The sequence below is a fragment of the Prunus avium genome, chromosome 8, assembly GCF_965620075.1.
Source record: "Prunus avium chromosome 8, drPruAviu1.hap1.1, whole genome shotgun sequence".
In the NCBI taxonomy this organism is placed as follows: domain Eukaryota; kingdom Viridiplantae; phylum Streptophyta; class Magnoliopsida; order Rosales; family Rosaceae; genus Prunus; species Prunus avium.
The window spans coordinates 22,839,249-22,864,221 of record NC_142291.1 but is presented as its reverse complement, the minus strand read 5'-3'; the positions used below and the strand labels follow the sequence as shown (position 1 = coordinate 22,864,221).

The window sequence follows — 24,973 nt, the reverse complement described above, 5'->3', positions numbered from 1 at the left end:
AGGGATTCATATTTGCAATCCTTGGAGGTTTTGAGAGCCTATAAATTCTTCTCTTTTATGTTCTGAAAATACCTATAGGATGGCTTAAAACTCTTAAAGCGTAAAGTATGTGTTTTAAGTAGTTAGGAGTATTACAATAATACAAATAAAACACGCCAAGGGGATTGATACGATGTATCAATCCTGTACAGTTTAGAACGTAAAAGCAGAGAAAAACACAGAAGGTATTTTACGTGGTAAACCCCACCTCTGGGGAAAATTCACGGGACCTAATAGTCCAAGGCAAATCCACTATAGAACGATGATTACAAGAAGTATACAAACTTGTCCTAGACACTCTAGACAACGTACCAACTTCTCCGTAACTCAACTTCTCGCGGGATTTCTCCTTCTCTCCTTATGTTGAATCCAATTCTTGAAGCAATCGATCCAAGCTCACCGGAGGTATGAGAACTGTGTAACTTATGCAAATGGATGCAAATGGATGCAAGGACAAATCACCAAGCACTACTACAAAAATTGAAATAGACGACGGGGAAACACCGTCGTCTTTTTCTTTTTCAAACCGTCGTTAAATCGACCGTCATCTTTTTGAAAGTCAAACTACGACGGTAATTAACCGTCGTCTATTATATGTAAAAACGACGGTTTTTAAAAGAACCGTCGTCTATTACATGTAAAGACGACACTTTTTCTGAAAAAACCGTCGTCTATTGAATGTAAAGACGACACTTTTTTTTATAGAACTGTCGTCTATTAAATGTAAAGACGACACTTTTTCTAAAAAATCCGTCGTCTATTTAATGTAAAGACGACACTTTTTCTGAAAAAACTGTCGTCTATTTAAATGTAAAGACGACACTTTTTCTGAAAAAACCGTCGTTTATTATATCCAAAGACGTCTATTAAATCTAAAAAAGACGGTTTTGTTCCAAAAAACGGCCGTTTATTATCTGTAAAAATGATGTACTAATTTCATTTTAGATATCCTAAAAAATTATTTCTTTCATAAAACTTGAAGATTCAATTGTAATTACATTGTTTACCAATCTTGATTCCTACTATATCCATACAAAATACCATATTTATAACATTATAACCTATAATTACAAAATACCATATCCAAAGCATTAACCTATGGTTGTTGTATCTTCCACAATTTGTACTTGTTCTCCACATTCAGCTGTCATCTTGGAGTAGTGTTCTAAGTCATCTTGGTCAAATGGATCTTATATTCTTCTAAGTTGCCTACCAACTGGGCCTTTGAGCTGCACTCGATATAAGCTGCAGCACCTATTTTCCATGTCATCTTCCCTGAGCAATCAAAAACCACAATAAGATTACATTATCTTGCTGTCATCTTAACTAACAAAAAATATGCATCATCTATACAAGCATAAGCTTATGCAGGAAAAGTTCATTTGTAACACAATACAGAAGAACATTTTGACTAACTTAGAGTTGCTTTTGTGACGTGGATGGCGAACTCACCAAGAAGGCGCGATGGAGATCTGTCATCGAACCTTAGGCGACATCGAAGACCAAATCTGATGTTCTAGGATATTCCCATCTCGCAAGGTCTCTAGATCTGTTTTCAAGGTCATCTTAACTAACAAAAAATATGCATCATCTATACAAGCATAAGCTTATGCAGGAAAAGTTCATTTGTAACACAATACAGAAGAACATTTTGACTAACTTAGAGTTGCTTTTGGGACGTGGATGGCGAGAGCTCACCAAGAACGCACGATGGAAATCTGTCATCGAACCTCAGGCGACATCGAAGACCAGATCTGATGTTCTAAGATTTTCCCATCTCGCAAGGTCTCTAGATCTGTTTTCAAGGACATCGTCGTCATTGACTGTGAATATGGCGTCGATGGCGGCTGGTGATGACTGATGCGAAGAACGATGGAGTTGACGGCGTCGCTGCGTCGATGGTGTCGATGGATGGTAGGTACGTATGAGGAGTAGAAAGGTGAGAGATGGAGTGTTTCAGATAGCTCAGGAGGGTTTCAAGAAGAGAGGAGCTCAGGAGGTTTCAAGGAGGGAGAGATAAAGTTTTCAGAGACGGGGGAAAATCTGAAAATTTGTCGAGCGCGAATTCACTTAAGTGGCCTTTTTTTAGCGTGTTTTAAAAGACGACGCTTGTTAATGAGAGATAAGGTTTTCAAAGAAGGGGGAAAATTTGAAAATTTGTCGAGCGCGAATTCACTTAGGCGGCCTTTTTTTAGCGTGTTTTAAAAGACGACGCTTTTTATAAAAAAAACCGTCATCTTTACATATAATAGACGACCCTTTTAAAAAAAAAACCGTCATCTTTACTTCATAATAGACGACCCTTTTTATAAAAAAATAGTCGTCTTTACATATAATAGACGACCCTTTTTATAAAAAACCGTCGTCTTTACTTCATAATAGACGACCCTCTTAAAAAAAACGTCATCTTTACTTCATAATAGACGACCCTTTTCATAAAAAAAAACCATCATCTTTACATATAATAGACGACTCTTTTTAAAAAAAAAACTATCATCTTTACTTATAATAGACGGCAGTTCTTTAAAAAAAAAGCATCATCTTTACATATAATAGACGACAGTTCTTTCAAAACAACCATGTCTTTACCAAAAAAAGGACACTTGATTTTTAAAAGACGACGCTTGTCATACCTGCTGTCGTTGTTTTTTGGTCAGATTTTAACTCTAAAGAAAACCTTTTTAATAAGACGACGCTTTTTTATTTGTGTGCATCGTTATAAAAAAAAATTCAACAGTACCTCCGTTCTTTAGTTGTTTAAGTCACTTATCCACGACATTTTTTTGTTACCGTCATCTTTTTTAAAACAATGACGGTTTTTTGTTCTACCGTCGTCTTTTTCTGGTCGTCTTTTTCACTTTTTGTAGTAGTGAAGATAATCTTGCTCTTGATGATTTATCCTTATGAACAACAAAGCACAACAACTTTCTTTTGTGAATATAAAAACTCAAGAAATACTCTAGATGTTGAAAGTTGTATTGAATGAAAACCAAGCCTTGCTTTTTATAATGGTTTTCAAAACTGGAAACAAGATCAATTAGTTCCTAATCAACAGATTAGTTTTTCAATCAAAGAAGACTTTTAATGTTTAAAACTGGAAAGCAATTTATCAAATAAATCAATCTTTCTAAAAATAAAAAGTCTTCTTTAATCATAATGTTAATCAGATTGTGAGTTTGAAATAATGCTTGAAATACCACAATCAGAATGCATGATTGAATGAAGAAGTTACCTTAGTGAACGTTGATTGACATATAAGCCTTCAAATCATATCTTGGAATTTTGACAGCCACCATCACAACTAATTTACCATCTATACTTAGTCTAAGTTGTCTCTAGGAAATTGCCAATCACATAAACAATACTAACATGTTCTATAAGGACGTTCACTAGCCCACACAACATTCACCAATACTTAGAGGGAAATTACAAATGAGTGGCCGGTCTCTATTTCGTCTTTAGTCAAAGGGTGTAATCTTATTTTTCTATGCTTATTTGTTATGATCCGATGACTATGTCTAGCTAAGACTCTTGGCCAAAGCTAGAAGGCAGGGGAGGACGCACAGCGGGACAAATGGGGTCAGACAACCCTATGGTTGCCCGAAAAAATGGTTGTGAGGTCCTCAAGCAACCCTATGGGCAGCAGATGGGCAACCCTAAGATGCACAAAAGGTGCTTGACGAAAGGCTTGCGCGCAGCAGCAGGCACTGCGCAGTGCAGCGCATCTTCTTTTTTTTTAAACACGCTTGGACAAAACTATGTCGTTTTGGTCTAGGCGCATTCAATTTTTTTTTAATGACCTGGCATCAAATCAACGTCGTTTTGAGCCAAGTTTAAAAAGAAAAAAAGAGCACATAAACCTTCCCCCCTCTGTAGTTGACTCCACCCATAACCCTTACCAATTCCAAGTGAATCCAATTTATATTTTTTATTAATCCAATTTGTGTTTAACCATGATTGGGTATTATTTGCGAGAGGTGCCCAATAATGTGTATGTACTTTGCTTTCTTTCTTGACACTGACATTGTACAGGTGATTGAAGTTTTATTTTTAAGCTGCTAGACAAAATTGCATAGTTACAGAACCCTTATCGCAATCAGTTTCTATTGACACAATCAGTTTCTATTCATATTGATATTGTTATTTTGATTAGAGTCTATAAATTAATTTATTGATATTTGGATTGGATTGGATTAGAGTAATTGAGTTTATAATTGATTGATATTGTTATGGTTTTTTTATATTGATATTGTTATGTTGATAATGTGTTTGAAAATTATTTCTTTGTAGTGGGTTATTGATAATTTGGATAAAAATTATTAATTGATTGAATTAATTGATGTGTATAAATATGGAACAAAACTTTAAGAGAAAATTGTCTACGGCTAGCTTATATTGTTGGTTTTGCCATGAATTATGAATGGAAGTACTATCTTTATGTTTTTTTAGTGTTATTTTCTTCTTAAAAAAATGTCGTGACTTTTACACTATGACCTTATGAGGTCACAATCCTATGTCCGCCACTACTAGGAGGATGCCTTAGTTTAATTATTTGTGTTATTGAATGTTGAGTTTTTGATCTAATGAGCTGTGTTGATAAATTTATAAACTCTACTTAAATTTATTCTAAATGTTGAATTCTTTTGATTGGCCATCTTTAAGGTTTGCATCTAGGTGATAAGATGGATACATGTAGACCTAATAAGCTGCATGTTTCAAAGCTTCTTGAGATTGTAAATTGTGAAGAACTTGATGCTCTAATAAAGATTAAGACTTCATATGATTCCTTGTTTCCATAAAACGTAATGAATCTCATGTGTTTAACCTATGCCATAATACGGATAGATTACATAGTGAGATAATGACCTATGCCATAATACGAATAGTAAGCATAGCTTAGGGAAACTTGGCTTAAGTGCGCTAAAACCAACTTAGGTACAGAATCTTTATCAATTAACTCATTCGATTAATCACTTGCCCCAATAACATGAGTAATTAAGAAGACTAATGGTTCAATCTAAAGCCTTGGAATTTCATCATATTGTTAACAAACTTTTCGACAAAAAAAAAAATTGTTAACAAACTTTTTCAAAATCCTTGTTTTTATATTTCCTTTAATTTCCTTGTTTGCTTTTATTTGTTTTCTTAAACCAAAATCAACTTTTGCTAACTCACTTTTTAAAACTTCCACTACCATGCACCATCTCTCTATCTTCCACCTTTGTTTCCGTTTCTTTTATGTTTGATTAATTAGAATTTTACTCAATCCTTGTGGGAACGACCTTGTGCTTGAATATTTATACTAACCATTGATCTGTACGCTTGCAAGATAAATTTGTTGAATTTAATCTATTAATTTAGGTTGAATTTGGACATAACAAATTTGTGTTGCCGGGGCCAAGGATGACTTGTTTAATCCCAATTAATTATTTTTATGTTTTTTTTTTTTTTTTACTTTCTCCTAGTTTTATTTGATTACTTACTATTTTGTTTCTTATAGGAATTTGGGATCCTAATCCTTTCCGGAGTTGGTTTCTCATTCATGCAAGGACTTCAATCACAAAAAGGAGAGTTAGTACATTTAAATCTAGAAATTCAGAGCATCTTAAGGAAGAGAAAGCAACCAGAGGAAGACGAATCAAATCAAGGTTCCTCTTCAATTCCAAGTGAAACTTCTTTTTCCGATCGTGAAGAAGAGGAAGCAAACATGGGCGACAACAACAACAATAACAACAATGGTCCCCGAACTATACTGGATTTTTCTATGTCTCAATTCAATACTAGAAAACCTTGCATAGTTTTTCCTGAAAAGCAATCTTCTTATGAAATAAAAGCTTATCTATAATTAGTATGTTGCCTAAATTTTCAAGTAGTGAGGACCAAGATGCGAGTGATCACATAGACAATTTCTTGGATATGCACACAAAATATTCAAGGTGTCTCCGATGAGTTCATTCAAATTAAGATTTTTCCCTTCTTTTTGGAAGGTGTGGCCAAGACATGGTTCAATACCCTACCCGCTAGATAAATTACTTCATGGGATCAACTATCAGCAAAGTTTATTCAAAAAATTTATACTCAAAAGCTTGAGGGACCAAATATTTCACTTTAAGCAAGGGAGAGGAGAACCCTTGTTTCAAGCTTGGGAGAGATACAAAACTTTGTTGATAAGTTGCCCTCATCATCAATTCATGCCATAGCAAATCATCTTATTTTTCTATGAACATCTTAGTGATGATTGCCAACATCGATTGGATTCCGTGGCCGATGAAAATATTATGGGTAAAGAACCGGAAGAAGCTACGATAATCATTCAGATCGTAGTCGCTAATTCCACTCAATGGGATAGTAGAACAAATTCAAGAGATACCGCATATGAAGCAAGTTCATCCCAGGGGCACCATTAGCTAGAAAAATGGATGCCATATTGGGTATCATGACTAAGAATGCCGAGATTTGTGGGATTTGTGAGAGAGTCCACAACATCCTACTCACCTTTGTCTTTCAAGTGGAACGTTTCCAGAAGTTGAGGAAGCAAAGCAAGTGAATGCATTTCAAAGAGAAAAATTGGACCCTTATTCGAATACTTATAATCCAGGATGGCGGAACCATCCTAACTTCTCATGGTCGGGAAATCAAGGTGCTATCATGGCAACAATAAGGAACACCACAAGAGCTCAAGAAACCGACTTTGGAGGATGTTGTTGCCCAAATGGCTCAAACCCAAGCAAACCTCTAACACTTAGGGACACAAAATCACCAAAGTAACCTACAATTCCAGCAAATTACAACACAATCTATTGCTAAGCTTGAAACTCAAGTAGGACAATTGGCGAGTGCTTTGAGTGAAAGAAAGAGGGGTAAGTTTTCAAGCCAACTGGAGATTAATCCTAAGAACCAAGAGCAAGTTAAGGCTATAACAGTACTTAGAAATAGGTGAAAATTGGATAATAAAATGGGTAATCATGAGGTGTTGATTGAAGATGCGGAAAAGGAAACTGTGCAACCCAAGGAAGACAAACTCAAGGCCAAAACTATCACGGAGCTGGCCAGCAGTACTACCATGGTTCTAGCACCTTTTTCTAGTGCTAAAATTGATATTAAAACTCCTCCATATGTGCCCAAGCCACCCTTCCCTTCTAGACTTGCACCGTTAAAGAAAGAGAAGACAAATGGCGACATATTTGAGGTATTGAAGAAGGTACAAGTGAATATCCCTCTTTTGGATGCAGTTAAGTCTATTCCTTCATATGCTAAGTTTCTTAAAGAGCTATGTACTAACAAGAGAAAGATTCAAGAGCATAGTGAAGTTTTCGTTTCGGAAGAGACAAACGCAGTTCTACAAAGAAAGCTTCCACCAAAACTCAAGGATCCGAGTAGTTTCACTATTCCTTGCATCATAGGTAATCAAAAATTTGAAAAAGCTTTACTTCACCTTGGTGCTAGTGTGAATCTTATGCCTTACTCTATCTACAAACCTTTGAACCTTGGCAAGTTGCAAGATACAACTGTTATGTTTTCCTATTTAGATCAGTGCACTAGATACTAAGTCATATAAGGTTTAATAAGAGTTTAATTAAGTTATGCCTTGAGGCCCAAAACCTTGTGAAATAAGGAAGGGTTTTGGAGCCTAATTAAGGAGTCCTATTTTGTTTCCTTTTTGCGTGAACCAATTCAAGTGGGCTTGAAAGATAAGTCAAGTCGGCCTCGGTGATGAGTAGAGACGACTTGACCTAGCCGTATATAAGCTAAAGGCCCTGCTCTCATCAGACACGTTCTCTAAACCTATTCTCATAATAAAGGGAGAGCTGAAACAGTTTCTTTGAGAGAGTAGAAGTCTTGAGCCGTTCCTGTTGTTGCTGGGATTACTGCTGCTATGCATAGGATGAATTCAGAAGCTGTGTATTCAAGGAAGATGGCTCCAGCTATGTCTTCATGTCTCTATACATATTGCAGGTTGTGTGTAAGATCTAGAACATGCATATATTGAATCTAACAGTTAGTATCAGAGCTTAAGGTTGTTCACACATATCCGTAATCGTTGATCAAGCATGCTTGCTGTGATTTCATATCTGTTTTATGCCATGTTCGATTATTTGGTTATGTTTAATTTTTTGAAGATGGATCAACATGTTTCTGAAAATATCAAGAATCTAGAAAAGCATGTTTTGATTTGGTTTTCATATTTTCAAAAACTTTAAACACGTTTTTGACCAAGCAGATCACCTTAAAACCCTGAAAATGCCCATATATCACAACTTTTTTGTGTGTTGTGTTAATTATGTTATTCCCTATTCAGAAAGGTATTTTGGGTCAAAAACGGACACTAAGAACCCCTAAAACACTATTCACGCCTGAAACACTGTTCATGCAGAAACACTATTCACTGCAATTTTAGGGTTTTTCCTTGTTGAACTGTGTTTTGTTTGGTTATTTTTCTGAGCCAGATATATGTTTGTCTTTGTTCTGAGAATCAACAAACTTTTCATAACAAAACCAAACCTAAATACTCAAACCCTAAAGAAATAACCAAAAATTGCATCATACCTAAATTGCTTGATAAGTTTCTTTAACAAATAGAATCTGTCATGTAATTTATTTGTGATGGCACAAGATAACTTGTAATTTGTGTAAGCTATAAGTAATCTCTTGCCACAAAGGTGTGATACTTAATTAAGAACGCTTGCATATATTATTTGTTAGTTTTGTGAATAAAGTTAAACTGTTTTCTCTTAACAAATTGAGAATCGGTTTCTAGGAAAGTAATATGTTTTTTTTTTTTTTTTTTTTTTGGTCTAAACCATGAGGTGGTCCTGGATGGGCCCCAACTATGGGTGGCACCTTTAAGCCTTAACCACAACCCAGACTAATCCCCACTCACACCGGGTCGGCCCGTAAGGGGTAAAGTGTTGGCCAAAGTGGTGACTCCGTACGAGAGTAATATGTTTTTGTTTGCAAATCCTTACAGCTTTAAACACTCCCTCAATCAATTTCACGCAAATTGAAAGATTCACTAGATCAAACTTCAATTTATGGACGTTTGATTTTTTAAAGTTATTGTCGGAATGAATGCGATCGCTTATGATCTCACTCATGGCTATATTTAATTCAAGTTAGCCTTTTCGCTTATGTGTCCTGTAGTACAACTCCTAGAGCTTAGGGAAAAGGAAAAACATATGGCGTTCAATAGGTGTCACTCGTGCCAACTTGTTGCGAATGACATTCTAGTAAAGAATATAGTGGAGTTAATTAAGAAGCGACACGAAGATGAGCTGGAGCGAAAAAGGGTTAAGTCGCAGCGAAATCATTGACCATATAGAGGACCTATAAGGATATACACGGCTACAAATGACAGTCTCAGAAGTCTTAGCATCACTATGAAGCTCGGTGTATGTGCTTATGGGAGATGACGAAACATCAATAAGCTACTTCGATACAAGAATCTCCTAGTGCAGTCTGTGAAGCCATCGCCCCAACCTGAATCACCTGTTGAGATTTTTGATGCCACCACTAATAGGGAGATAGTGGTACTTAACCCATTCCCTGTTAAGGAGAACAACACTTTCATGGCAGCAAGTTTGTGACAAGGAATTTTAGATAGCTACCTGTTGTTTTAATCAAATTTTATTGGAGTAGTTGATTTTAAGTTGGATTCAGGATTTATTTTAGAGGTGGATGATGTAGTTTTCAGTACCTTAAAGAGAAATTCAATTTCTGTTTCAAGATTATTAAGACTTGGTTTTATTTTGGTTTCAATAAAGATGTTTTTGTATCTCAAAATTCAAAGATAATAAAGATAGATTATATTGTCTCAATTACAATAAAGATAGTGAAGTTTGAATGGCATAGGCGTTTAGGGCACATTTCGAAAGAAAGAATGAAAATTCTAGTTAAGGAACAAATCTTGCCATCATTGACTTTAGTGATGACGAAATATGTATTGAATGTGTCAAAGGAAAACTCACTAAGACTAAGAAGAAAGGTGCAACTCGCAGTAGTGATCTTTTAGAGATCATCCACATAGTTTTTGTGGACCTTTCCCTCATCAAACAATTGATGGAAATCGTTTTTTTCATCACCTTTATAAATGATCATTCTCGTTTTGGTTATCTGTATCTCATAGCAGAAAAAGTCTCAAGCTCTTGAAATGTTTAAGATTTTTCAAACTGAAGTAGAAAGGCAGCTTGAGAAAAAGATAAAAATTGTGAGGTCAGACAGAGGGGGTGAATATTATGGACGTTTTGATGAAGAAGGACAATGTGCTGGACTTTTTGCTAGGTATCTACAAGATAATGGAATAGTTGCTCAAGTACACAACGCCATGAATTCCACAACAGAATGGTGTGGCTGAGAAAAGGGATCGAACCTTGAAGGACATGGTTCTTAGCAAGATTTCTAGAACTGATTTGCCTACGATTTTGAGAGAGGCGATCAAAACAAAAAACTATAGAGTGCCTAGTAACTCCATACCTAAGACACCTTTCGAAATTTGGACTACCAGAAAACCTAGCCTAAGACATCTTCATGTATGGGGTTGCAAGGCTGAAGCTAGAATCCATAACCCTCAAGAGAAGAAGCTTGATCCTAAAACGATAAGCTGTCATTTTATAGGTTATCCCACAAGGTCAAAGGGTTTTAGATTTTATTGTCCAAATTATGGTACCCGAATTGTTGAGACTGGTTGTGCAAAGTTTATAGATCATGAGGAGAATGCCACTGGGAATGAAGACTTTATTTTTGAAGAAGAAGGTGATGTAGCTATGATTGAGAATGCTGAACAAGGAGTTACACCCTTGATTCCTTTAAGTGAAACTGTATTGGAAAATTCTCAATTTGAAGAACCAGTTGAACCACAAGAACCTTTACAACCGAGGAGATCTGACAGACCAAGAAGATCCACAGCAAATTCATATTATGTACTTACAAGAAGCAGGTTTTGACATTGGAGATGAGGCTGATCCAACAAGTTTTAGAGAAGCAATGGATAGTCAAAATGCAGACAAATGGAGGGAAGCGATGCTGAATGAACTTGAAAGCATGAAGAATAATCAAGTATGAGAATTAGTTGAACCCCACGAGAGCCAGAAATTGGTAGGCTTGAAATGGGTATTCAAAACAAACAAGGATAAGGATGAAAGAATCGAAAGGTTTAAGGCTAGATTGGTAGCCAAAGGATTTATCCAAAGGGAGGGAATTGATTATACTGAGACGTTTTCTCCAGTTTCCGCCAAAGATTCTTTCCGCATCATTATGGCTTTGGTGGCACATTATGACCTACTTTTGCATCAAATGGATGTCAAAACTGCATTCCTTAATGGAGAGCTCGAAGAAGAAAATTATATGAGGCAACCTGAATGGTTTGCAGAGGGAAAAGAGCATATGGTTTGCAAACTTGGCAAAGCAATTTATGGACTGAAGCAAGCAAGCAGGATGTGGTATTTCAAATTTCATCAAACTGTTTCATCCTATGGTTTTGAAGAGAGCATAGCTGACCAGTGCATTTATCTAAAGAAGTGTGGGAGCCGTTTTATTTTTCTGGTGTTGTATGTCGACGACATACTTTTAGCTACAAATGACCACAATTTACTGAAGGACACCAAGGAGCTACTTTCAAATAATTTTGAGATGAAGGATTTGGGAGAAGCTGCTTTTGTGTTGGGCATTGAGATTCAGAGAGACCGAGCTCGAGGCCTTCTAGGACTATCACAGAAAACATACATTGAAAGGGTACTCAAGCGTTTTGACATGAGTATGTGTTCTGGACAGAAAGTTCCATTGGCTAAAGGAGATTTAAAGAAGGAGCATTGCCCTAAGAATAAAGAAGAAGAAGATGAGATGAGGAACAAGCCATATGCTTCTCTAGTTGGAAGCATTATGTATGAACAAGTGTGTACAAGGCCAGACCTAGCCTTGTGCATTAGCAAGATGGGGAGATTTCAGTCAAATCCGGGAATGCAACATTGGATTGCTAGAAAGAAGGTTCTAAGGTACCTACAGAGAACAAAGGCTTATATGTTGATTTACAGACGCACAGAAAATTTAGAGCTTGTTGGTTATGCTGATGCAAATCTTGGAAAAGCAGAGGATGATTACATCTCTACTTCAGGTTTTCTTTTCAAGATGGCAGGAGCAGTTGTTGCTTGGAAGAGTGCTAAACAAACTGGTGTTTCGAGTTCAACCATGTTTTCTGAATACATAGCTTGCTATGAAGCCACTTCGCATGCAGTATGGCTGAGGAATTTTATTAAGGACATTAAGGTGGTGGACTCAATTTCTAGACCAATACAGATATTTAATGACAACACAGCGGCTGTTTTCCACTGGATGAACAACAAGATGTCGTCTGGACTTCAGCATATTGACAGGAAATATTTAATAGTGAGGGAGAAGGTAGCGGACAAACTAGTCAGGTTTGATCATATCAGAACTCAAGACATGATTGCAGATCTGTTCACAAAGTTTTTGCCTTCAGAAGCTTTTTTGAGACATGTTGAGAGTATGGGAATTTTTCCTAGCTTTGATGCTGCAATCTAGTGGGAGTCTTGTTCCCATTATGATATTTTACTAGTTTGTTTGTTTTTGTTCATTTTGCTGTTTTCTGGATTGAGGGATTTGCATTTAAGAATGTTAATTTTGGTTGACAATTTTATTTATTTATTGAATAAATTCTGCCAATTTTGACTATTTAGCTGTTTAAACTTATTATGCAATTTTATTTATGCATGTGAGTTTACGGTCTCTTTTGAGATACTATTGTTTTTAATAACATTGCGGATTGACTCTTGCTAAGTCGTAAAGGGGCGCTTGTACTGAAATGCATAAAGATTCACACTAAGGATCAGTACATATTCAGGTTCACGTTGTAGGTGCTTCATGTGTTTAGAGATTGCATTATGTGATTATAGATGGCCTGTTTTAATAAAGAGAGCAGTGTTTGTCTATAGTTCGTTTTGTTTAATCACTCTTCATGGTAGCTTGAAGGGGAAGGACTTAACTGTTTAAACTCATGGCCAATAAAGATTATTAAACCTTTCGGAATACAGAAACTTAGTGTTCTAGTGCTTGATCTAGTGGGAGAATGTTATGTTTTCCTATTTAGATCAGTGCACTAGATACTAAGTCATATAAGGTTTAATAAGAGTTTAATTAAGTTATGCCTTGAGGCCCAAAACCTTGTGAAATAAGGAAGGGTTTTGGAGCCTAATTAAGGAGTCCTATTTTGTTTCCTTTTTGCGTGAACCAATTCAAGTAGGCTTGAAAGATAAGTCAAGTCAGCCTCGGTGATGAGTAGAGACGACTTGACCTAGCCGTATATAAGCTAAAGGCCCTGCTCTCATCAGACACGTTCTCTAAACCTATTCTCATAATAAAGGGAGAGCTGAAACAGTTTCTGAGAGAGAGTAGAAGTCTTGTGCCGTTCCTGTTGTTGCTGGGATTACTGCTGCTACGCATAGGATGAATTCAGAAGCTGTGTATTCAAGGAAGATGGCTCCAACTATGTCTTCATGTCTCTATACATATTGCAGGTTGTGTGTAAGATCTAGAACATGCATATATTGAATCTAACAACAACAGTTTCAATTCAATTAGCCGATAGGTCCATCACTTATCATATCGGTGTTATTCAAGATGTTTTAATCAAGATTGAGAATTTTGTCATTCCGGGCAAGGAATTACCATGGCCACCACAAGGACAAATATCAATGTGAAGAAAGGCATCTTTACCATGACGATATTTGATGAGACCATTGCGTTCAGAATTTTTGAAGCTATGAAGCTATGAAGGATCCTAATGATATTGACGAATATTTTTGGGTCAATGTTCATCATACATTGGTTAAGAAGGAAATTGAGAAGATGAACATTTTAAATCCTTTGAAAGCATGCTTAGTTGAAGAGAAGAATGATGACCCGGACAGTGCAAATTTCAAGGACAATAAAAGGCTTGATGTAAGTGAAGTTCATGAGAATGCTAAGATCTACAAAGAGTGTACAAAGGTGGTCCATGACAAGCATATCATAAAGAAGATGTTTGAGCCACACCAAAAGGTTAATGGCCACCATTTGATGGTTTATTTGGACAACTCGTTTGACATGAAGCAAAAGCTTTATCCTTATGATCTAATTCCAAAGTGATACGTCCTTACGTCTAGGTGAAGACGTAAAACTTAGTGCTTTTTGGGAGGCAACCCAACGTTCATTAGATAGCCCTTAGACAATGGAGTCACTACAACTTTGCTTGATCATCCTAATTGCTTCAAAGGGGAGTTTTCTTTACCTATTCCTTTGCTTATCTACTTTCATTTGCCCCTAACCCTTCCTTTACTAATTCATTGCGTATTTTACTTGAGGACAATATTTAGTTTAAGTTTTGGGGGGAGGATTTCAAACTTCTGTTGTTTTTGTTTGTTCTTCATTCTCTGTTCATACAGTTTCTGTTTGGTTAAACTGTTTTTTTCCCGTAACTGATGATAAACTTTAGTTTACACTATGTTCTTCGATATTTTTTTGTGCTGATTTCAACCATATAAAGAACATAAACTTTGGCTAAGTGGTTTGTGAGATAAAGGGTGAAAACTGAACCCACGTTGAAACTGGAAAACTGTTCTGTGCTTTTGCACTTATGCTGTGTGTTTCATCAATTTTGGATTTTTTTTGGACCTGGCGTTCAACAATACTCATGACATTATTCTTTTTTTTTTTTCTGTCTAGCTTCTGAATATGTAAAAATCCTAAAATTCCACTGTGCCATTTTTAAAATAATCGATAGAAACCAAGCAGAGGTCAAAACTGTTCTTTTCTGAGAAAAGGTTGGCAGATTTTGTACGATTTTGTTTTCTTTTTCTTTTTCTTTTTCTTTTTCTTTTTCCTTTTCTTTTTCTTTTTTCTTTTGGTTAGTTTTTTAGTTGTATTTACTATTGTTCAGTACTTAATGTCATAAATTCATAAAAAAAAAATAATTCAAAATTCAAAAAGATTTTTCTTTTTATTCTTGAGTCATTTTAGTTAAGCTAAGTTGATGAAAACACTTGGATTTTACTTTGTTATATAGCTTCTAAAGATAGATAATCATTATGTGAGTTTTAATTGTGGTTCTTCAGTTAACTTTTTCTTACGTAATTATTCTCATATCTTCGATGCACATGGCCAATTTAATGCAAATTACTTTTAACTTAGAGAATTATATGTGGATTAAAGTGTAGACTTGATTGTAAGTGTATGCATTTTATGATTTTCTTTTGGCTTCCCTTGACAATTTTGTAATAGGACAATCATTGTATTTTCCCAAGCTCTAGTTTAGATTAAGAATTACATCTCTAGGTGTTCTTATTTGGCTACATTATGATGGACAACAATGTGTTTGACAAAGGTAAATTTTGCATTGCATTCACTAAATTCCTGAAGATTATGACTAGTCATCTTTCCTTCGTATGACTAGTCAATTGCATTAGTAGGATTTTCCAGCTCACTGTTTCCAACTTGATCCTACCCATATGTTTTGTCCTATTCTGCGAAATTCTCTACTGCCTTGTACGATTCTAACCTAGGAATTTTGGGGTAAAAACCAAACAATTCCTCATTTGGCAGCTGTCTCTTTTGTGGGTGAGTTTTGGAAAGTTTCGTAGAAAACTTTCTCTTCTTCTTCCTCAAGAGCAAACCTTCATATTTTTCATCTTTGAGTTTTCCAAATTGATTTTTTGAAAACTGCATTTAAAATATGAAAACCTCATCTTGCTAGATCAAACACTCTCTCATATATATCTAGGTCAGATTCAAGATTAATTTCTTCAAAAGTATGGTTTCTTGAAGAAATTGGTCATTTACTCCTTGAATCTAAATTTTTTTCTTGTCTGTGTTGGAGCTGGCTAGCTGGTGCCATGGGATGATAGAGCTAAAGAAGAAGCTGCCATTGCCATGAAAGACTAAGCTGCTGGTTTTGCTAAGCTGGAGAAGAAGATTGCACAAAGGAGCTATAGCACATCTTCCTAAATAGACCTAGTATTTGTTGAGCTTGCTAGTGTTTCTTTGTAAGAATCTTTTTGCTTAGTGAATGCTTGGTCGGTTGATGACTCCTAGTTTTTCCCAATGGTGGGTTTCTAGGTGAACAATTTCTGATTTGCATCTCTATAATTTTCTGGGTTTATGTTCTTAATAGTTGACTAGTCATCGCATGATGTTCATGTATTTTTGGGTTTGTGTTCTTGCAATTGACTAGTCATCCTTTTCTGTTGTTTGGTGTGTACTTGATTATGATGCCTTCACACACTTTCACCATAATTGTTGCTAGCACAGGGGATGCCTAGATTGGCGGGTCCTTCTAAGTGCTTAGGCTGTCACTAATAATTTTCTAGGCTTGCAGGTACATATTGATATGCTCTGTGTATGTTCTTAGTTGTGGTTATTCATGTTTGACAGTTGACTAGTCATAAGCGTATTTGGTCAAGGTCTAAAGTGTGTGAAGTTTGTGTGGTTTTGCTTGAATGTTGGGTAATTTTACCCCTTGTCACCTAAGTACCAATTTCATTGATAACCCTTGTGAGTTTTTGAGCTTCATGCATATTCTTCATTGAGAGTTATATTTCTTTTCATGATTGCATTATCATTCACTAGAACTTGCTCTAATATCCATTGAGAGGTTTTAATAGCCATACAATCCTAAGGAAGTGATTTAGGCCATGTTTGATTCATTTGAGCCTTTCTAGCCAACCCTTATGTGTTATTCATCCCTAGTTAGCCATTTGAGCCTTTTCTTTCTCAACCCAATTTTATTACCTTATTACCCTATTAAACACATATCCTTACCCTTTTCTAGAGAGCTAGTAGAGCTAATTCTTTTTAAGAGATTTAAGGTGCAAGGATAGTTGCTTAACTTGAAGATGAAAAGTAGGAAGAAAAAAAATATGTGAAGTGAAAGATAAGAAATAAATTAAAAAATTTCAACCCAAAAGTGTGTTAAAAGAATACGTTTGGGGGTTGAGATAAATAAAGTGAAGTAAAAGAGCCGGAAAATTGGGCCAAATTATGCACAAGAACAAAGTGTGCCGTGAATTTTAAATTCAAGTGCTCTAGTTTTATTCCTTGCTAGTCATCATAATCTATAATCTCTAATGCTATGCTCTATTAGTAATTTTCTAGAAATTTTGTTGCATCCCTATCCTTTCATTTATTTGACCCTTTCACCTTAGCCCCATTACAACCTTTGTAAAGACCTTTTGATCTTTGGTGTTGTGTAGTTTTTTTGTGGAGATGTGATATGAAGAGCAAGCTATGGGGTTTGATTTTGTTTTCATGCATTCACTTTTCTTGAGTGAATCACTTAACTCAAATTTTGAGTGCTTTCTTTGTGAGTTACATTTCTAGTGAGATTTGGAGTTGAAGCTTTCTTTTGCATATACCTATCCGGGTTGAGTAAGTTGTATTGGTATTGGCTATTTCACACACTAAACTTGAGAATGTTATGTGCTATTTTTTCGAACTCCTGAATCATGCTTAGAATTTATATGGTGGTTATTTGATTCTTTAGAGTTGTATACATTGCAAAATTCCTTTGAGACTAATACGCGAAATGCCTAACATTCTTTTGAGTTTGTGTTTTGTTTTGTTTTGCTCAAAGACTAACATAATCTTAGTTTGGGGTAGTTAATAAGCTCATAATTATATGTCATTTGAATACTCATTTTCTTAGTTTTTATGCTTAATTTCTCTTATTTATTAGTTATTTACCTTGTTTTTTTATTTACAGCATCCGAGCCTCTAGATTGAAGTAAGCAATTGTAGTTGAACTCTGTGTGGACGAAGGTTATATAGAATCCTTTGAAATGTGGAAGCTTTGCAAGTTTGAGCATTGGGTTTATGCGGCCTTGAGCTGGAAGAGGGATATAAACTGCATGAGGCTTCAGCATAGAGGTCATTTGCTCACGATTGATTTGGCAAATGAAGCTCAAAAGTCTCAGTTCATGTTCAATAGATTATCAACATAGTGGGAATCTCTTGATTTCACACACGACAAACACATTAGATGGAGAAAGAAAGAAAAAAAAAAAGCACGCTTACAATAAAATAGACAAAGACAAACACATATTGGAAGCCAAACTTTTTTTCTTATTGTATTCTTATATTCGATTGGTGGAATCTATATCCAAACATAAAACTCATGGAGAGATTGTGGGACCATAATTTATAGGATCATGCCACGTGCTTATAATATAGGAGAAGATCAGACAATCCTAAATTTCGACCAAAGAAATGTTAAAGAGGCGGTACACAAAGTGGTCTATAAATGTGGTCTACTTAGTATTATCATCCCCAACTTAATCACTTGGATCACACACATGATAGATTAGGCCAAATATACCTATTCTATTGTGGAGTTTCATCAGAATAGGTCTCCGGGCTATTATCAGTAAACTGTCTACTTTTATATTGTAAATTGTTGTGGTAATTATCTGAAGCTTAATTTGATTGATTACTATTATTTATCTTCAGTCATTTTCCTCCATCCCATCGCCCACCCCAATAAATAAATATACAGACTGATAGCAATATGGTTGGCATCTACCACATCCATCAGATGCAAACCATCTGCAAGAGTTTCTGAGAAAAAACAAGCAAAAAAAATCAGTGAACGCAATATGATTGGTAAAAGAATGTTTCCTCCGGCAACAGAGCTGTTATTACAAAGTGTGGAGGATGCTAGTACCGAACCACAAGTTCAATGTAGAGAAAAATGGCTTCTGCATCAGAAAATGAAGATGACTGAAATCACTAAATTCAAAACCACCAAAAAGCCCCAAATCATCATCCCAAACTTGACCTTGTAACCTCGTATGCCAAAAAGCATGCTGCATTGGCTGGAACACTTCTAGCCATAGCTGGTCCAAAGCCCCTGTAGAGGCCTTTGACTCCCTCTGAGGCCAGGATCTTTCTAAATGCATCAATTGAGCCCGAAAACTTTGGATTTTTGTAATCATCTACCTGAATTACACTCTTGACAACATCAGTAGGGTAGACAGAGGCCCAGAAAGCTGCTCCAGCCAAGCCTCCAGCCACAATTAAAGAGCCTCTTCCCAAGCCAGAAGTGTCCTGGCCTCCAGCAAAGAACTGCTTCAGTGCTTCATAGGCACCAAACAGTGCAGCATTTCCAGGTATTTCGCGTGCCATAGTCGGAACCAAGCCCTTGAAGAGACCCCTCGTACCCCCTTCTGATCTAAGTACCTGCTTGGCCACATCCAATGGTCCTCCGTACTTCACTGTGGCACCCACTGAGCCACTATCTCCCATTGCACTCTGGGCTTGCAACCTGTCCTACCATGAAGCGCAAACAGCTTATAGATAAGGTCTTTTCCTTTCCTTATTTAAATGACCAAGTGATGAACAGTTTTAACAGTTTCTGCCAAAAGGCTAATTTTAATGGAAACTATCAAAATGTACATACAGTTTTTCCCTCATTGAAAATCAAAATGAAAGGAAAAGAAATGATTAAGGTGGATAACCAAATATTTAATGAACAAAACAATTTTTACGTTAAATTTTTCCGAAACACTTTCTAAGATTGGTTACAGATATATTGTGCAAGGGCCAAAGAGAATATAGGCATGATAATGAAACAAAATTGAAGTAAAAATTTTGAAAATGTATACAAGATTGGGTCTTTCTCTTTTCTAAAGAGAAGAGCTACACTGACCTGCACTTGACCAACTCAGTGGGGCATGCTAGAAAGGACACAGCTACTCCAGCCCCAGCCCCACAAATGACCTGCTGGCCCACTGTAAGTGGGGCACCAGGTTGAGACCTCAACAACGTCTCCATTTGGCCTCTTACCGCGAAGAGGACAGCATTGAAGGCTGCAACAGTCGCAAGTGGAGCTCCCATACCTTTGTAGAGACCCCCTGCGCCTTCAGCAGCTAATGTCTGCTTGACAGCATCAATAGCACCTGAGAACTTGGGAAGTTGTCCAGGGAGTGGATTAGGCTGGCTTTGGAGTTTAACCTTTATAGTATCAAATGGGTGCCCACATACTAACTGTGCTGCCCCTCCAACAGTCCCAGCGGTCAAGTCCTTGACTACTTCCCCCATCTGCATATTCAGAAATTTTTTGGTCAACGCATATTCAGAATTAGAAAACCCATACAGATAACTCTCGGCATTAGAATTTAACATACAAGGATCTTAGACTATAAATTTGATGGCACAATGATTCTTATAAAATTGTCAATCTAGAGCCATACAAATGCTGTGTTAGTTAACATCCAAATTTTTTGTCAACGCTTGGATCAGAGAGCATTTTGAAACATCACATTGTACATAAGTATGTGTGTCGGATGTGTCTGTGCATGTGAATTTCTAGATATAAACTTGAACCAGGGCAAAGAGGAATAATATGTAGAATGAGGTTGTCTGTTACGGTTTCAGTAAACTTCCAAGGGCTGCTTCCATTTTTTGTACTGAAAAAAGGGACAACATTAATTTCTTTCCTCTTTTCACAAAGGGAAGGGAGGGGGGCAAGCAACTCCTGAAAGGTAAACTCAACCTTAGAAACGGATGAATGTCAACCCGTCCTATAAGTTTAGGGAAAATCAAGAAAAAATGTTGATCCCCATGATGACAACTAAATCAGATACCTTGACACTATGTAAGATTCAGAAAAAAATAAGATCAACCATAGGCTCCAGCCAAACTATGTAAGATTCAGTAAACATAATTTCAAACATTTCTGGAAGGTAGAAAATGAATATGTTAAGAAACGACATAAAAATTTATTCACAGAGTCCTTAATAAAAATAAACAGATTATCCCTCCTCATCGGAAACAAAGAATAGAAATCTATAAAAATAAAAATATCCCTTTGGAAAAAAGAATAACAAGTCCTCATCCCTGCTTTATTGATCAGTTGAATGGAGGTGGGAAGAAGATTTTAAAACAATGTTCAATAAAACAAAACAAGGAAAATGAAAATGAAGATTGATAGATCAACAAGTTGCTTATGAGCAACTTAAACTTAAAATGACACCAATTAATTACAATCAGCCTATCTTACAGCTAAATCAAATTTATATATTTACGCTTGACGATAAAACAAGCCGAGCATGAGCAACGATGCACTCAATCATTAAGGAATGTAAATCGTTCATTTTCTTCACTTCTTTCTACTGATAACTTGAATTATAACGGAGTTCATACCTCTTCCTATCTGAACTGTTTTTATGCTGTTTTTTTTTAATCTTCACAGAATAGAGATTGAATTTGATATGATTTATACCAAAACAATACTCAATCATCACTTCTCTGAAAAAGCACACCATCAATATCAAGTGCAAGAAGGCAGTTGACAGTATTGCTCATTCATTTCTTCCCTGTCCAGTTGCACGTGGGTCATGGAAAAGTTATTTAGGACAACAATATTGAGTTGGGGTGGTTTCAAATTTCTTGTGTCTCTTTACTCGAGACATTGTGCTTTTGCTTGAGGGAAAAGCCAAATTAAGTAATGACTATTCTTTGGTATAAAGGAATGTTAGGAGTTTGAAGGAAAATAGATGTCTTTTATGGGATAGTGTTCATTGGTGTGCTTCATTGTGCGCTTTTGTGAAACAGTTTAGAGAAATTGATTCATTTTTGCAGATTGGGGGCTGCATTTTATTGAGACTGTTGTATAATGGTTTAGTGTTATGTATTTGTTATGTTAGTGATGAGTAAGTAGCTGGATGTTAGAACTGTCTTTGTTCCTACCTTCCATGGCCTACTTGTGGATTGCTACTGTACTTAAAAACTTCATGTTCATAAAATTGTTTGCTCAACGCATGGCTCCATATGTCATTCAAACTGTAAAATATATGTATCACAAATAATACCTCTCGCTTGCATTATTAGTACAAGTCGGACCTCAAAGATTTGAAGGTTAGCATCCAATCCACAAAGAAGGGAACCTTTTAATTAAGGACATTTAGAGTGGGAGCAAAATTAGCAATAATTAAACGAAAAGGGGTAAGAAAATTTATTCAAGTTCTGAAATTTACAAAATTCTCAAAACATGGCCAATGATCATAGGAAGAATAGTCCTACAAGCAAGGATTAAAATATCGGCCGTGCAGATAATATCGGGCCTCCAATTTATGGATATTTTGGGGGATATATCCTTATCGTTTTAGGTATCGTGAAAAAAATCAGCAAAAATGACAGATATAGGCTTTGAAAAACAAAATTTTGGAGTAAAACTTTCATAGATGTTATATACATTCTCAATGAATGTATTGAACAAACAAAACTCAAAATTTATTAAGTATAAGATAAACATATGATGAAATATAAGTGGTATGGAATACGCGTTAATGAAAAGTTTGAAAATGAAACATTGATTAGAATGAATAAAACATGCATAAATCCATAGTTTGTTTCAACATTGGATTACAATTTAGATAAGTTTCCATCTACATAAATGAAGAGCTCCTATGTAGTTCAAACAATGAGGAACAACCATATAGATCCATACAATAGTCATACCAAGTCATATAACCTGAGCAGTTTGTAAGCCATGTTTGAACATGGTGCACATATGTCTCTCTTGAGCTCCCTACTGTCCTCCCATATATGGGATTGTTAGGATTCACCCAACTAGTAGGTCCATAATCTGTTTCATCATCTTAAGCTCCATAACTAGTTCCATTATAATCAAACATGATTATAGGGTTCTGGGTATGATTTAATGGCTGGGTTAGTTCATAGGTGTTCCAATTAAGCTTTAATTTCTTCATATTTCACTTATTTGCATATTTTAATAATGATTAGAGATTTTTGGGATTCAATTTGCAACAATTGGCTTCAAAACTTCTGAAAATTTTCTGGGTTGTGTTATGGGGATCGGGAAATATCGACGAAGTCAGGAAAATATAGGGGACATCACATTTATCGGGGATATATCACCAATAAAGGGGAAGATATGGCCTTACCCCCAGTATCGGTGTTGACATATCGGTGTATCAGCCGATATTTGCGTCCTTGCCTACAAGTTTGACATACTTCTTATGCCATTAAGAATTTAAGAATGCATGTTTCAGCTGATGGTTCCATCCAGATTTACAAAAGGAATATCCATGGTTGATACACCTAATATCGGTCGGCAAAGGCCAAAGATGTAATACAGAGATTTCAACTACAGGAATCAGGAGATGAAACCCTACACATAATGCTCAAATAATTACGAACTACTGAGAATAAAAATCACTAGATGAATTTCCAATGCAATGATAATACCTACAATTGATTTTTCTTTTCTTGAAGATCTCAATCATAATTTTGTTCCAAAACATTTGGTGGATGAACTATGACTAACAAGAGCAAAACTAATTACCTTGATTGTACATTCTTTTATATACCCAGAAATCCCCTAATCCACTATCGGATCAGATTTCAAACTGGGGCCCCAGCCAAACCCTACAATCTTTTGGAGGCAGGAAACACTAGCAAATAGCTACATAGATACCTTCAAGGATTTCGAACCTTGGACCATATGGGAGCAAACCATGGGCATGACCAGTTCCACTACCCCTCATTCGTAAACTAATTAGCTCAATTGTGCATCGTGTCCTAAATGTCTACTTTCCCATTAAAATCTGAAGGTCATGTCCAGTCCAAGACTGCCATTCACAACTAGTTATCAACAACAAATATTCAACACTTGAGGATATGTCATTTTAAGCAAGAAAGAGTCCCTTTTATCTTCAAAGCTTCTGTTAACAAAATTTAAATTTACTCATTAAAGAATAATATGTATTGTAACACATCAAAGTTAGAAATTTAACGACACATTGTTCGTTGAAAGTGAGCAGATTAAAGGATTCTGCGTCTAACCTATCATCAAGCACACTTTGTAGCACACTCAATAATACAGAACTATTATTACTTCTTTTGACAATTCAAGTAATAAGATCAAGGCTGAAATGGAACCTACATTGTAAATCATTAACATGCTTCTGCCAAGCCATTTTGCAGCTTGTTCAATCTCAGTGTCAGTCATATGAAAAGCAACGAAAGGCATTTGCATTTGATAGAATAAACAGTTTTGAAGCAGAAAAGGCAAGAATCTTACTTGACAAATACTGGGTGGCACCCAAAAGCAAAGCAAAACCTCTCAAGTAATTAAGACCCCCAGATGGTCCTGCCAAAACCCAACACGCATTAGATCCGTCAAACAGAATTGTTCATATCAAAAACCCAAAAAACCCAAAAACAAAAACAAAAGTGGGTTAAGAAGATTACCAGAAATTGAAAAAATGAGTTTGGTGAGTGTTGCTTGTATGTGATGGTTTTGAGGGGAAGAAATGAGAAATTGAATCTGTGAACAAGCAAAAGGGAATCGAATCTTTGTGGATTCAGAACCACACGAGATTGCTTATATGGGACAAAAACACACACACCATCCACCAACCCTGTGAGTGTTGGAGTGTGAAGAGGACGAGATGGAGAGATAGGTGTGGTTGAGAGAAGAGAGAGAGAGAGAGAGAGTGGATTCAGATGAGGACACAATAGAGGTAAGATGAAGCCAATCACAGCCACTCTCTATCTCACTCTCTCCGTGCTCTCCAATTGGTTTGACGAGTGTGTGTTGTGTCGTGTGTTCTGTATGTAGATAGCTAGCTCTCTAAGTCTCGGTGTCCGGCAAACTTCGATGTCTTGGAATTTGAAGATTGGGCTTTACATTACACCAACCATTTGCATTCTAGGGCCCACATTTTGTTACCTAGCAAAATCAAAAGAGTTGATAATATATATGCACCCAAAAGTGTGATCAACATATTATCTTTTTAGGAAGATACTTCAGAAAATTTGGTTTAATAGTGGTCCAGAGTTTAAGGATTCGGTTCTCTTCCATTGTAATAAAGTAAAAACATTTTTAAAAAACATGTGGTTTACGAAAGATAAAATGATCTTGTTCTTCTTC

At 36.1% G+C, this 24,973-nt stretch overlaps 1 protein-coding gene and 1 non-coding gene across 2 annotated transcripts; both read right to left on the bottom strand.

Annotated features, from left to right (window-relative positions):
* Positions 1-6,122: 6,122 nt before the first annotated feature.
* LOC148292326 (small nucleolar RNA R71) lies at positions 6,123-6,229 on the bottom strand. Its single transcript, XR_015827224.1, has one exon. It is a non-coding gene; the product is annotated as a small nucleolar RNA R71 (small nucleolar RNA).
* A 12,420-nt stretch (positions 6,230-18,649) lies between these two features.
* BOU (Mitochondrial substrate carrier family protein) lies at positions 18,650-24,707 on the bottom strand. The gene is made up of 4 exons (XM_021961493.2): positions 24,292-24,707; positions 24,122-24,190; positions 19,724-20,115; positions 18,650-19,339 (listed from the first exon to the last, which is right to left on the bottom strand). Exons 3-4 carry the CDS (start codon positions 20,113-20,115, stop codon positions 18,838-18,840), a joined length of 894 nt encoding a protein of 297 aa, XP_021817185.1. The 5' UTR covers positions 24,122-24,190; positions 24,292-24,707; the 3' UTR covers positions 18,650-18,837.
* Between the last annotated feature and the right edge of the window lie 266 nt (positions 24,708-24,973).

What these genes read in the sequence shown, in the direction of transcription:
- BOU (XM_021961493.2), bottom strand. Translation starts at nt 20,115, where the DNA reads ATGGGGGAAGTAGTCAAGGACTTGACCGCTGGGACTGTTGGAGGGGCA. An exon ending in ACTGAGTTGGTCAAGTGCAG is followed by an intron (nt 19,340 to 19,723) that starts GTCAGTGTAGCT and finishes ATGGTAGGACAG; the next exon opens with GTTGCAAGCCCAGAGTGCAA.